This window comes from Tenrec ecaudatus, chromosome 14, assembly GCF_050624435.1.
Source record: "Tenrec ecaudatus isolate mTenEca1 chromosome 14, mTenEca1.hap1, whole genome shotgun sequence".
Taxonomy (NCBI): Eukaryota; Metazoa; Chordata; class Mammalia; order Afrosoricida; family Tenrecidae; genus Tenrec; species Tenrec ecaudatus.
Genome location: NC_134543.1, coordinates 125358074 through 125372990, shown reverse-complemented (window position 1 = coordinate 125372990; position 14917 = coordinate 125358074). Strand labels below are relative to the sequence as shown.

The following is a 14917-nucleotide window of genomic DNA, read 5'->3' as shown; positions in this document are numbered from 1 at the left end:
CTATACAGACGTACTGGCGACTTTGGAGGGCCTCTCAGTGAAGAGTTCTCTGGGAGCCAGAGAAAGAACCCCGCTAGGGGAACCACTGCAGGAGCCCCACTTGTTCCTTAAGCGCGGCTCCACTTGGCCCTAGAAGAGCAAAGAGGGCTTCTTAGGTGAGGCCACAAGTAACAATGACCACAGGAACAGCTCCTGGAGGCCAAGCTGTGAAGCGCACGGCCGAGGCGGGGTTCCTGTCCACTTCCCCTACAGCTAGGACCTCACACAGTTGCCTGATCTTTCTGTGCCTCGGTTTCCATGATTGTAAAAGCGAGGATGATAGCAGTATCTACCTGGTGGCTCCTTTGTAAACATAAAAACGAGGTGGCCCATGGGGAGCTTTTCATCGGCGCACCTGGGAGCATATTCTTTGAGGGTTTGAACTACCGCTGTCGCACTCCTCATCTGCTAGGTGATAGCTACACGTTCACTTCAGTGTAAAGACCTTCTCTTTTGTGTTAGGCACTGTACTCTAGCAGCTCTGAGAGGGGTGTAACAGTCTGTAACCTCTGTTGGGTTTCTGCTCTGTTTCAGGCTTTGTAGTGACCCAGCTGGTGACTTCCTGTGGTTCTGATGGACACTCAATGGCCCTGACTGAAAGCGGGGAGGTCTTTAGCTGGGGAGATGGTGACTATGGAAAACTTGGCCATGGGAACAGTGACAGGCAACGACGACCCAGGCAGATCGAGGCCTTACAAGGAGAAGAAGTGGTCCAGGTCAGGCAGGACATGGAGACGTTTGCCTTGTAGTATAAATAAGTACCTTAGTTGTTAAATACCAAAACCCACTTCATAAGATCCCTAGAGGATAGAGTCGCTCTGCCCTGTAGATTTTATGGAAAGAGGCTACATTGCCTTCCTCCCAGGGAATGGCTGGTGAACTTGACTGTCTTCCTTTCAGTTGGCAGGCAGCACTTAGCCTGTTGCACCACCAGGGCTTCTTAACTGTTAATGGGTTCTTAAATTTAGAAAGGGAGAATAACAAAGTCTTTCACAGCCATTGTGTGAGAGAACATCTTTACTTATTTTTGGACAATGACTTTTTTGTTCATGTTCATTCTTAAACTTGTCAGAAGTTTGAATAGACTCTAGTGTTAGAATTGACTCTTTATTCCTGAGCCAGCTGGTTGGCCCAGGCTGGGGTGCTAGAAGAAACTATGGGGTTTAGCTGCAGACACCCAGTTCTTGCTACATGGATCAATAGAAGGCTTTGTTTTCAGTCTATCATCATTATTTACAAACTGTGCAGTCATGGGAATTTCCTAGAAACTAATAGTGATGTAAAATCAGACTGTAAAATTAAATAGGGCTTCAGTATTTATCTATTATTTAGTCCCTAGCCCATGCTTCATTTAGTTGGCTCACCTCTGTGCACAGCTGGGCAGTAGCAACAGTTCTTCCAAGACAGTGCTGCTTGGACTAGACTTCCTAAGAGAGGGCCGCTTGGGCAGGCACAATATGTTGAGTTGTGATTAATGAGTTTAAGTTTATTAGCAACAAGGCGTTCTTTTTAACTTTTTGTTTAAAAAAGTACACATCCAAAAAACCCTCTCCCTTGCTCTGTCTGTAGATGTCGTGTGGCTTCAAGCACTCTGCGGTGGTAACTTCCGATGGCAAACTGTTTACTTTTGGGAATGGTGACTACGGTCGTCTGGGTCTTGGGAACACGTCTAACAAAAAGCTTCCAGAGCGGGTGACTGCATTGGAGGGATACCAGATTGGACAGGCATGTGCTCTATCTGCTCCCCCTTTCCTAGCCCTCTTGTTCGCACTCAGGCACTCTGAGGAAGATTAGGATCACCACTTGTCCTTAATTTTGTGTGAATTGTATGTGATTTACTTGATAGAATTTTCAACATGTTTTCCTCAATATGAAAATAACTATTTTAAGTTAACTGTCATGAATAAATAATGGGGCAAGACCCTTAATTCAGAAAGTGAATATTTAACACATTCACCCCGTGATGTGCCAGTACCTCGTGCTGTAAAACCTGTGAGCGATAGGGACTTCTGGCTGCTCTGTGGCAGCCCTGAGTTGGATGCTAAATTGCAGTATCATTGGTAGCTTGTGCTCTGCCAGCCGCCATGCTTGTCCTTAGCCTGCACACACTGAGAGTATGACTTACATGGATCTATTTTTTTCTACATCATTTCTTACTTTAGATTGTCTGCTGGTGTGAGTGGATAATTTTGATTAATATATCTTTTGCCCCTACCTTTTGTGCCCTATAATTCTGAGTTAACCACGGGCATTGGGAGGATTTTACTTTGAAGAAAGCAGATTTTTTTAAATGTGTGGAAATTAGGAATTAGTTCTGTATTTTGACTAATAATGTGTCGGCAGCCCTGAAGTCAGTAAAAAATCATTGGCCACATAGCCAGTTTTTACTGATGTGGAAAAAAAAACCCAGCTCAGAAACTGTGTTTTTAGGGCTTGTGACTTGCTGTGCTGAAACCCCGTTGTTTCTGTAGGTGGCGTGTGGGCTAAACCACACTTTGGCGGTGTCGGCCGACGGCTCTGCCGTGTGGGCTTTTGGAGACGGGGACTATGGGAAGCTGGGCTTGGGAAATTCCACTGCAAAGTCTTCACCGCAGGTCAGTATTCTCTTCAATCTGTATTTTCAGGTGGCTTAAGTCATTTTGATCTATGTCGGTCCTTCTTTTCTGGAAGTCATTTACGTTTAACATTTCTAGTCATTCAATAATGAACCTTAAACACATCTGTTGCTTGTTTTCCAATGACCAACATGCTAGACCTGCATTTTAAAATAAGCCATTAAAAGCCAAACTGAAGGGGGGCGGGGGGAAGAGGAGGGGAGGAAGGGAGAACCGATCGTAATGATGGACACATAACCACACACACACCTTCAGGAGGAAGAACGACAAACCATGGGAGAAGGAAGACGGCACTCGGTGTGAGATATGAAGAAATAATAATTTATAATCTACCAAGGGGTCCCGCGGGTGTGGGTGGGGGAGGAGCTGGTACCAGGGGCTCAATAGAAAGTAGATGTCTAGAAAAAAAGAATGGGAACATATGTACAAATATGCCTGATACAATTGATGTATGGATTGTAATAAGAGTTGTAAGAGCCCCTGATAAAATGATCTTCTAATTAAAAAACCTGCACAGATAAGCTTATCCCCAGGGATAGGCTGGATACCACGGGGCTACCGCCCTGTGGAGAAGTGGGAGTTAGAAACGTTTCTCCAGCGTCGCTCTTGGGGGGCCCCGAGCCACTCCTTTGCAAACATTTGCTTTCAGCTGCCGTTTCTGTTGATTACCATTGAATTGTACAGGTGTGCTTCTCCTTTTAAGTAGACAATATGAAGCAATTTTGAGGGCATAAAAATTAAAATGCTGTTCACATTATGGAAAGTTTCTTGGTTCTGCAGATTTCGTATGTCATACTTTTGTGGGAGTCTTCTAAGCATTTAACATGCAGTGTGATTTACAAATATCCAGTTTCTATTCACTATCATATATAGTCTATTACATCTTGGTAGCTAAACCAGTTATTAGATGGGTGAGGGGACAGAGAGTAAGTAAGCAGAGCCCTCTCTGGGGAACAGAAACCGTGATAATCACCTTTTCTCTAGACTGGGGCCTCTAAAGGAGCAAACATGGAATGAGTTTGCGGGAGGGGGAGGGGCAGTGAGGAAGGAGCCAGGTTGATTTAATCCAAGGAAATGACTCACAGTTGTTGAGGCTGGGTCAGGCCTCAAGCTACTGGCAAATTCAGAATTGTCAGGTCAGTTGACAGACTGCTGGCTCACGCCCTGAGTATCAGAGGTTAGACAATGGTGACTTGGACGAAGGCACCAGAGCAAGATCAAGCCTTACTGAAACATTCATTTGTGTACTGGAGATAGGCCACAACCCTAGAATATAATCCAGTAGGGGGTGAGAGGGAGAGGTACTAGGCTTAAGCTACTTGACTGCTCATAGCAGATTTTAAAAAAAATCATTTTATTGGGGGCTCGTACAACTCTTAACACAATCCATACATCCATCCATTGTATCAAGCACATATGTACATTTGCTGACCTCACTCTCAAAACATTTGCTGTCTACTTGAGCCCTTGGTGTTCTTCATTTTCCCCCTCTCTCCCTCCCTCCCTCCCTCCCTCCCTGAAGAACCCTCGATAATTTATAAATTAATATTATTTTTTCACGTCTTACACTGTGTGATGTCTCCCTTCACCTACTTTTCTGTTGTCCTTCCCCCTAGGAAGGGGTTATATGTAGATCATTGTGATTGGTTCCCCCTTTCTCCCCCCACTTTCCCCTTCCCCTCCTACTATCGATACTCTCATTATTGGTCCTGAGGGGTTTATCTCTTCTGGATTCCCTGTGTTTCCAGCTCTGATCTGTACCAGTGTACATGCTCTGCTCTAACTGGATCTGTAAGGTAAAATTGGGATCATGATAGTGGAGGGGAGGAAGCATTAAAGAACTAGAGGAAAGTTGTAGGTTTCTTTGGTGCTACACTGCACCCCGACTGGCTCATCTCCTCCCCGTGACCCTTCTGTAAGGGGATGTCCAGTTGCCTACCAATGGGCTTTGGTTCTCCACTCTGCACTCACCCTCATTCACAGTAGGATTTTTTTGTTCTTTGATGCCTGATACCTGATCCCACCGACACCTCATGATCTCACAGGCTGGTGTGCTTCTTCCATGCGAACTTTGTTGCTTCCCAGCTAGATGTCCACTTGTTTATCTTTAAGCCTTTAAGACCCCAGATGCTATTGTCTTTTCATAGTCGGGCATCATCAGCTTTCTTCACCACATTTGCTTATGCAGCCACTTGTCTTCAGCAATCATGTCAGGAAGGTGAGCATCATGGAATCCTAATAGAACAAAGTGTTCTTGCATTGAGGGAGTACTTGAGTAGAGGTCCAATGTCCATCTGCTACTTTAATACTAAACCTATAAATATATGCACATAGATCTGTTCCCCATCACCATGTATAAATACATGTACATATATACATGCCTATATTTAGACCTCTATAAATGCCCTTTTCCTCCTAGGTCTTTCCTCTATTTCCTTTTACTTTCCTCTTGTCCCACTATCATTGCTCAACCTTCATTTGGGTTTCAGTAATTCCTCTTGGTTGCATTTCCCTAGATCAAGTCCTACCAGGCCTCCTACACCCTCCTTGCCATCGATTTTAGATCACTTGTCTCTGGGTTTGTTCACACCCACTTCCTTTCCCCAACCTCTCCCGAGGGCTCTCACCCCTAACCATCAGTCCGTTGTTTTCTCCTCCAGATTGGTTATCCCACCTATCTTATCTAGATAGACCTGCAGAAATAATAGTATGCACAAAAAACAAGAGAGAGCAAAACAAAGAAACAGAACAACAACAATGACAAACTAACAACAACAACAACTACAAAAAGAAAAGAAAAGCCTGTAAATAGTCCAAGGTCTGTTAGTTGACCTTCAGGAGTATTTTCAGGTGGAATCTGACGGGGTGCCACGCCCTGGCCTCAAAGTCAATTTTTGGTATTCCCTGGGGACTTCATGCTCTGTTCCCCTCACTGTTCTGTTGCACATCCTAAGAGTGGTGGGGTCAGATTGGGCACAGTTCCCACACTGTGTCTCCAGTGTTATCCTCTGTAGGGACATGAGTCAGCGAGGGATGTGGGGCCAGCCATATGGTCCTCTCAGTGCATTGGCTGCTCTGAACAGGAATATCGTCCTCAGGGCCTGGTGGGTCAGGATGTGCTCCATTCTCTCTTCCTCCTCTTTCATTTGCTCCTTTGTGCTCCGATCAGACATGTCCCTCTCCCTGAGCTGAAGCTTCAGTGCTGTCCTCCGAAGTGAATTCTTCTGCTGGGAGGGGGGAGGGGCTGTCCATGTAGTTGGGATTGGGGCCAGCCCCCCAGAACTCTCTATTGGTTCTCTCATAGCAAATTTCATCATAGAAATGGTTGTATTATATGGGGCTCATTGTGGAGGTGGTGATGTCTATTATATACTGGAAGAACAATCAATCCATTGCCAAACCAGTGAGAATCATAGCCAAGTTGATAACATTAAAACTCACACCTCTAAAAGATAAAAACAGGGGGGGAGGGGAGACTCCGGATAGGGCAAGATATGACAAAATAACGATGTATAAATTACCAAGGGCACATGAGGGAGGGGGGAGAGGGCAGGGAGGGGGAAAAAAAAGAGGACCTGATGCAAGGGGCTTAAGTGGAGAGCAAATGCCTTGAGAATGATTGGGGCAGGGAATGTATGGATGTGCTTTATACAATTGATGTATGTATATGTATGGATGATGATCAGAGTTGTATGAGTCCCTAATAAAATGTAAAAAAAGAAAAGAGAAAAAAAAATAATTAGGGCAAAGACTGTACAGAAGTGCTTTATACAATTGATGTATGTTTTTGTATGAACTGTGATAAGAATTGTATGAGCCCCAATAAATTGTTAAAAATAAATAAATAAATAAAAAATTTAAAAAAAAGATAAAAACATCAAACTGAAAGACTAGCTCATGACTTTTCATGGTCTTGCAGTGTTCTGTAAAAAGCCAGGGTTCTCCCACCGTGAGTCCTAGAAGTTCAGGTAGTGGGCTGAGCGACAGCAGCCAGGCGACACAGTTTCAAGAAAGCTTTTGATCCCCTAGTGTCCACAGGTACCCTCCCCACAGCCACGATATCCAAAAGGAAGATCAACTCTGCTGAACGGGTGGTGAGGGAGCCCAAGTGATTGGCAAGGTTGTCGGTGAAATCTGCACCTGCCAAAGTGGCATCGAAATAAAAAAAAAAAGCTTCCGGAAAGGATAAATCTTCAGACAAAAGAGTGTGAGCAAAAGAGAAAGGGGTAACAAAGGGAACAGCTGAAATAGCTAACCAAGAAACTAAAGCTTTATCTGCCGAAAACGGAGAAATGAGCAATGAGGGGAGTTCCTACCCTGGTGAAGCAGGCGAGAGAAGCCACATCTGATGAGTGTGGATCTACCGTATCAGTGGGCCATGCTGTCTTCCTCCTTCACCGTGTCGAGGGACATTTTATCAGCCAGGAGTAGCTCTAGAAGCACTTTCAGGTGGTGGCTCCTGCAGACGAGAGGACACGGTAGAGCTGCTCCTGTGAGTCTCCAAGCCTGTAGCCTTCACTGGAGTCGCAGGCCCGTCGTTCCCTGCAGTCTCAAACTGGGCACCCTGGTTGTCACCGCCCAGTGTGTAGCCACTGAGCCACCAGGGCTCCCATTAGAAACACTGTCATCGAAGAGGAAAGCATCCCACTTCATCCCCGCCCCCTTTTTTCATGGAAATGCTTTTTTAGAGAAATGAAGTCATTTACTGATCGTTTATTTTTGGGTACAACCAGAACATAGTGGGATATTGAGGGTTAGGGGTAGAGGCGAGTTTTGTATACCTAACATAGAATCTACTTAATGGCAATTTAGAGTCACTGTCCTGCGTTTGTATGACTTGAACATTTAAAATTTTGTTTCTGTGTTTTAAAACATTTTTTATTAATTGCTATTAATGCATATATCAAATCATTCCAGAGTTCAATCACACCCAGTAGAATTGTACATTTACTCCCACAGTTTCCACACATTCGTTAGTTATATAGGCCCTTGACATCATCATCCCTTCATCCTGCCACCTCCTTTTGTGCCCCCCTCCCCTCAGAATCCTTATTCCACTTGCTGACATTATAGGTTGTTTTTAAAATAGAATTGTGTTTGAAACCCGTCTGCCACAATGGCTTTCTGGGCAGCACTGTGTGCATTCTGTAACACCTTTGGTTGTGATAGTCCGGTTTTCCTGATTACTCGGTGTGTGGTTTGTGATATTAAATTGTGAATTAGTGGGACTTAAGATGTAACAGCTTATCAACATTTGAAGATAAGGGTACTTTATAACCTCCTTTTAAAAAACATGCCTCCAGTTTTAAAGCTGGAAAATCACTGGAATTTAGAAACGAATTTTATCTCCATGCCATTTAAGTATTTTTGGTATGTTCGTTAAAAATTGTGTACAAGTTGTTCATAATGTCTCTGTACTGATCTCAAAGCCACCAGTAAAATGCCAAAATTGCAAAATGAATTAAAAGCCAGGGAATTCTGTTTGATTTCTGTTGCCCAGAGGAATACCTTCACTCCACCTTCAGTTCTTAGAAATTTAGTCAATCTGCCCAAGTCCCTACATGAATCTCCCCAGATTCAGATTCAGGTTCTTTTTAGAGCAATAGGAGGAAAGACCATTCAGTAGTATGACTTTAGGTGGAAACGTGTAGGTGACTGAATATCGTTATTCAAAAGTAGTGTGTTAAGTTTACGCATGACAGTTTAGCTTAAATAGGCAAATCCAAGGGGGTGTGTGTGTATGTGTGTGTTTCTCCTAAATGTGTGCCTTATCCTTTTATTTTGCAGAAAGTCGATGTCCTTTGTGGAATTGGCATTAAAAAGGTGGCTTGTGGAACTCAGTTTTCTGTTGCTCTGACTAAGGATGGTCATGTATATACCTTTGGTCAAGGTAAGGCATTTTTCAACTTACATGACTTGTTTTGTATATACAAGACTAAATCAAAAATATTGCTATGAAATTATAGAAGCCCTTATTAAATAAAAATCACCGTTTGACGCTATCGTTTCTCAACCTCTTTGCCGCCTGGGTCTAGGCACTGCTTGAAGCAGTGTTTCTCTTTCTGCACTCTGGGATTCATGTCATGTCAGACAGCAGTACTGGCCTCCGATCGTGTTCTTCTCAAGTGCTGGTGTGGGACAAAGGGAAGCCTGGAGGGCAGACTGGACTGGTAGGATGGCTGATGTCAAGTTTCTCAGTGAAACTCTCATAGGCCGACCGCTGCTACCCTGGAAGAGAGTGGATGCAGTATCATGACGGAAGAAAATGACCCAGCATAACTGGACTCCCTTTTCTCACAACGTAGTTTTCCATTTTCTTGGAACATCTTCCTACTGAGCATCCGTGAGTGTCTGTGTTCTTCAAGCAGCCCTGTTACGGTGACTCCTTTGGAATCCTGGAAATGGTCGGCGCTGCTTGCTGAGCCCAGCAGATCCCTCTGGAAACAGTTATGCGTGGGCATTTCTGAAGCATTTTAACCAAACTAAGACAAATGTTTTACTGAGAGAACTTGCCGCAACCATCCACTGATTGCAGGGACAGGCTAAACACATGTTTTATTTGGAGTAAACCCATGCTATATGAAGTGAAATCCTAGCGTGTAACAGTGCTTCGTATATGCTCCTCCTACACCTGCAGTGGAAACGTTTGCCTTCTAGTTGTGTTAAAAAGTGCCTGAGTATTTTGTGTTGAACGATGAGCAGTCACTGTGATACATATTCACTCGCTACTTTTCTTTCCCTCCTTCCTTGACGTAAAAAATGATTTACATTATTGGGTAGATTTACAGAACAAAGCAGTTTTGCATTAGACGACTTTATTTCATTGATTGCAATCCCCACAATGTAACATCATTTACCCCATTCCTCCTCCTTTCTGACCCTGCTGAACTTTGTTGTGGGCACATCTGCTCTTTCGGTCTCAAATGCTTGATTATTCTACGGATTGTGTACCTATCTAGGAACCCTGGTGGTGTAGTGGTTATACATTGAGCTGCAATCTGCATGGTCAGCAGTTCAAAGCCACCAGCAGCTACTAGTGAGAAAGCCTGGGCTTTTTACTCCCGTAAACAGTTGCAGTCTCAGAAACCCACCAGGGGTCCCTATGAGTCAGCATTGACTGGATGGCGGTGAGTTTGGTTTGGAGTAGACCTAACTAAACTATATTATTTGACCAAAGATTGAGCCATGGGGGCAAAGTCCGGTCCAGACCTGATGGGTGCCTACAGGACATAGTCTCAGGGGCTTTCCCAGTTTCTACCTAGCCTGTCAGCCTGGTCTTTTTACTTCATGGGTTTCTCTTAAAGACAGATTTCCCCCTTCTCCCCCTCCTCCATTCAAAGCCCACCATGCCATAACCTTCACCCTTGCCAAAAGAGGCCCACCTGAGGCCCTTCCCCTATTTTTCCTGCTGCTGCCGCCACCGCCATAAACACTGCTGGCTGCGATGTGTGTGGTCGCCAGGGGAGCTTCTCTGTAGCCGGCCTCACTCCCTAGCCCTTTCAGGAACTAGGGGCTCAAGAATTGGAGCAATTTATAGACATTTAGGATTCAAATATTGCATAGGTGATTTCTAGGCAATGTAAATGGAACTTCTTGACAGATGATAGTGACAGATGTGTGAGGGAGTAGAGAGAGAAATAAAGCATGACTGAAGTTTCTGGTCTTGGACAAACAATGCCACTGACTGAGTTTGAAAAAGTTAGTCTGAGGGAAGAAAATAGTTTTAGTCATGTTGAATTGGGGCACTTAGCCCCCATGCTGTCTCTCTCATATATACGTGTGTATATGTGTGTGTTTGTATTGAGATGCTCAACAGGCTCTTGGCAACTTAGATCTATTGTTCCAGAGAGATTGGCGGTAGAAAGGTAGATTTAGGGCAATAAGTTTACAATGATAGTAATTCAAAGCATATTCTACTCACTATCTGAGAAACCCAGAGCCGCGCGTATAGTTGCTGCTAGAACTCAGGAGGATGAGTATAAGGCCGATGAGCACTGGCAGAGGACTGGGAGAGGTGGCCAGGAAGTGTGTGCACCAGCACCGAGGGGGTGGGGGTGTGAGGGTGAGGTTGCAAAAGACAGGGGAGCCTTTGTGCGCTGTGAGCCAGTCTTTGCCAGTGCGAGGAGCTCGGGGATGCTGGTTGGTTTGAAATAAGCTGCTGGTTTCATGTTTATTTTTATGAGTAAGACATAACATTTTGCAAATCGTTTATTCATTCAAAACCCAGAATTAAGGTAGCTTTTGCCCACTGAACTACAGATGGTATTGCCACCCCGCCATAAAAAGTTAGAGATCTCATTAGGAAGCTGACGGGACTGTGGTGTGCTGTCTGTAACACGTCCTCTCTGTCTTTTCAGATCGCCTAATAGGCCTCCCAGAGGGGCGTGCTCGCAATCACAATCGACCACAGCAGATCCCCGGCCTGGCCGGGGTGGTTATCGAAGACGTGGCAGTTGGCGCTGAGCACACACTGGCTTTGGCCTCTACAGGGGACGTCTACGCCTGGGGAAGCAATTCAGAGGGGCAGGTAAACATGGCACCGACATGCTGCTCGCTCGTATTTCAGAAGCCGGACAGCGTGCCTCACTTTAGAAGGAAATTCATTGGGGGCTCACAGTATATGCCATACTGTACCCAATGCACCTCGGCAGCAGGATGATGAAGAGGATGACTTAGCCTGACACATAGTGAGGCGCCAGTGTCACCATTTGTACGACAGCAGGATCTCTGGGCTCCAGAGAGCAAGAGTCATTTTTCGGCTTCTGGCTTGAGCAGTGAGGCGATTGATAGTGCAATGTACAGTGATGGGGAAGACTGGGAGAGCGACTGGGTGGGTTATTTCTTTTTATTTTGGTGAAGGGTAGTTTAGAAAATCTAGAGTTTTGATTTATATTTGATGTATTGCTTGGAAATGTAAGTGTCAATATTAAGAGAATATTTTTTGAGAGAGATACAGGTAGGAGTCTGTAGCAATTGTGAAGAGACTTCAAAAAGCTCCTGGGGGAAAAAAATAGCATTATCTTTTCATTGAACATTTCCACAAGTTTTTGGAGCCCTTGTATGTGGTATTGAAAACCATGGTGTCAATGAGACCCCCTAAGGAGAGGGTCTAGGTAGAGGATCCAGTGAGGCCTAGAGACACGCTGTCCTATAAAACTTGATCATCAGAGGCCAGGGAGGAAAGGACCCTCCACAAGAATAAAGTGTTTTGAGAAGGAAGGACTGAAATGGCCAGGGAACACATGAATTAGGTATTCAGTGTCATTAACCATTAGGAAGATTCACATCAAAACCACAGTGAAATACCACGTCAGGCTGATTAGAATGGCAGCGGTGAAATAGAACACAGACACAGAGAGAACTGCAGAGGTCGGTGAGGTTGTGCTAAGACTGAAAGCCGTATCACCCATTGCTGTGAGAAGAGAGCAGCATGGTGGTTCCCGACAAAGGTGGGCATAGGCACTACCCACCATGTGGTCCAGTAAGCCCAGTCCCCGGTGTGTGCCCCCACCCTGGTAGCACAGTGGAATATGAGTTGGACTGCTTCCCAGAAGGCGAGCAGTTGGAAGCCCTAGGCGCTCTGCGAGAGGAAGAGGAAGATGAGGAAGGTGTACTCTCCTCATCAGGTTCAGTCTCAGAGACCCACAGAGGCTGTTCTACTCCCTTCTGTAGGGTCGCTTTGACTCGAAATGGACGCCATGGCAGTGAGAGGAAGAGCCCAAACAGAAACGTGTGCACCCGGGGTCATTACAGCACCGTCCACAGTAGTCCACGGGTAGAAACAGCTGGCATGTGTTGACAGATGGCTAAGAAAACCTGGCACACACAGACAGAGAAATATTACTCAGCCACAAAGAGAAATGAAGATTCGACACATGCCACCACATGGGTAACCTGTGAAAACATTATACTCAGTGAAGTAGATCAGTTGTAAAAAGACAAGTATATGCTCTTACTTCCATGAGCTAAGCAAATATACAGAAGCTAATGTTACTGGTGGTTATGAGGGACGGGGGCATTTTGCTTTGGGGCAGGAAGTTTCTGCTCATGGGGGAGTAATTTGGAAAGGGCTAGGGAGAATGGTGGAAGACTGTAGTCAATGTCACTGAATTCCATACCTAGAAAAAATGTAAGTAATGAATTTGTTGATAGGTATTTTTTGTTGGCATTTTTCTAAGTAGTTTTGCGTTTGGTAGGAAATTCATCACCCCCATTATTCACAGGAGTGAACTGGGCCTGTGACAGGTTGAGAAAAGGCTCGGAAGTTGGAATGTCCTGCCTCCTTGTAGGTGAAGGGGTGAAGGCCTTGGTGTTCCGAGGTCTGAGATGGCTGCTTACATGGTTACAGGGTAGCATTTAGCCCCACATGCCGGGGCACCTCTCCTTCCTCTGTCCATCCTCCCTGAGCCTGGCCCTTCACGTGCAAGATCCAGTAGCATTCACAGTAGCCTCGGTGTGCCTCTGGTCTGTCCGTTCGTCCATCAGCACGTGGGAAGCCTCATCAGTGCTCGAATGTTGCGTTGCTGAAAAGAGAGTTGATGGTGAAGACACTTTAGGAGTCCCATGGCCTGGCCTTGGCGTAGTTCACCCTCAAAGTGTTGAGGTGCTTGACTGCTCTAACACTGGATGTCCCGGTATAGCCCTACCAGCAGACTCAAGAAATGGGAATCTACGTAGGTGTCTGTTTACAGATGTATTTATTGATTGATCAGCACACATGCTGGTCCATATTAGTCTGTGTTAATAATCCAGAAGTCGGTATGTTTGAAGTAAAAGATCATTGTTTGTTTTTTAACTTGTTAAAAATGTACTCCAGCAGTAGAATCCCAGGATGTGATGTATTGAGTCATAAAGACTCATCTGCTAGATTTGGAATGGTCTAGTTACAGCCTGGTGTTTAGGAGACAGTCTGAATGAATGGCAGAGGCTATTTGAATAGAGAAAATTAGAACTTCTTTCATTATTTTGATGATGTTGCTCTGATACAAACATCACTAACTCATTTATATTTACTACTAAGACACGTCCTCATCCCAGCTTCTTTCTCTTCTAATTGAATCTCTGTATATTTGTTTGTAATTGATTTCCAGCTTGGCCTAGGCCACACCAACCATGTCCGAGAACCTACCCTGGTGACAGTTCTGCAAGGGAAAAATGTTCGGCAGATCTCAGCTGGCCGCTGCCACAGTGCTGCCTGGACAGCACCCCCTGTCCCACCAAGAGCCCCAGGTGAGGGATGGAAGTGCCCAGGCTCCTACAGCCCCAATTTTAGTAGTATATGTGCACGGTCTGCTTGCCAGGTTCAAACTGCAGCTGAGCATCGTTCTGAAGCTGTCAAACCTGGCCCACACAGCCAGGGCACTCTGCGTGCAACCAGCACTGTCAGTACTGCCACAGCGGGCAGTCCCCTCCGCTGCCCCTGCCTAAGAAGAAAGCATCACATAAGCAAGCAAACATTCATCATTTCAGAGCGGCAACTGGAAGCAGCATGTATAAAGCAAGTGAAGATTTGTCGCTTTCTAAGGTCCACTGGGAGCAATAAATATTCAAAGTTCTGAGGCTGTTTGTCAGATTCCTCAGCTGAGTTAACCAAATAGACACATGGGGTTCTCTCTGCCTGGACACTGCAAATGGAAGTGCTGCCGTTCTCCTCCCATCTGTAGCTGGGTCCGTAGCTGCCTCTAGCCTTTCGTTGTTTTCATTTCCTTGCAAAGCCCTTCTAGAACACAAGATACACAACACGTGCAGTCTCTCTACAGATCCTCCCTCGTCAGGTGCATCAAGACGGAAACGCTGTCGCTAACAGCCAGGGCTACACGGGAGGAGGTGGAGGGAGACTCGGAAAAGTAGACACTGACGGGTGTGGAGCTCAGTGACGCTACTAAAACTCACCCTACGTATGCTAAAAACGATCTTACCCTTCGACGGTACTGATTTCATAGTATGTGAATTGTCATCCCATTTTAATAACACTGATGAAAACCAACTGTTGCTGCTTTGCTCACTAACACTTGGCCACAGGAATTCAAGTGCCGGGTACTGAATGGAGCGGAGAAAGGGAGGTGGGGCTGTGTGTCAAGAAGCTGCTGTCACTGTCAGATGGGTTGCGGCCCAAGCATGTACCCTGCGTGCAGCACTTATCCCTCTGCACTCCTTCGCAGCTTTGCTGCTCCTTCCTTTCTACCATCCTCCGGTGTCTGATTTTTCCCTGCGCTCTCAGCCTTTTTATGCTAGCCATTCTCCTGGTTACAGCTTTACGTCTT

At 45.4% G+C, this 14917-nt stretch overlaps 1 protein-coding gene across 6 annotated transcripts in view; it reads left to right on the top strand.

The window, feature by feature from the left end:
* The window catches only part of HERC1 (HECT and RLD domain containing E3 ubiquitin protein ligase family member 1), a 196610-nt gene that overhangs the window by 170133 nt on the left and 11560 nt on the right, over positions 1-14917 (top strand). For all 6 annotated transcript variants that reach the window (XM_075531186.1, XM_075531189.1, XM_075531188.1 and 3 more), the window contains exons 65-70: positions 574-755; positions 1609-1764; positions 2511-2633; positions 8442-8544; positions 11012-11181; positions 13745-13883. In XM_075531186.1, the coding sequence (XP_075387301.1) occupies positions 574-755; positions 1609-1764; positions 2511-2633; positions 8442-8544; positions 11012-11181; positions 13745-13883 (873 nt within the window). The remainder of the gene's footprint in view (positions 1-573; positions 756-1608; positions 1765-2510; positions 2634-8441; positions 8545-11011; positions 11182-13744; positions 13884-14917) is intronic.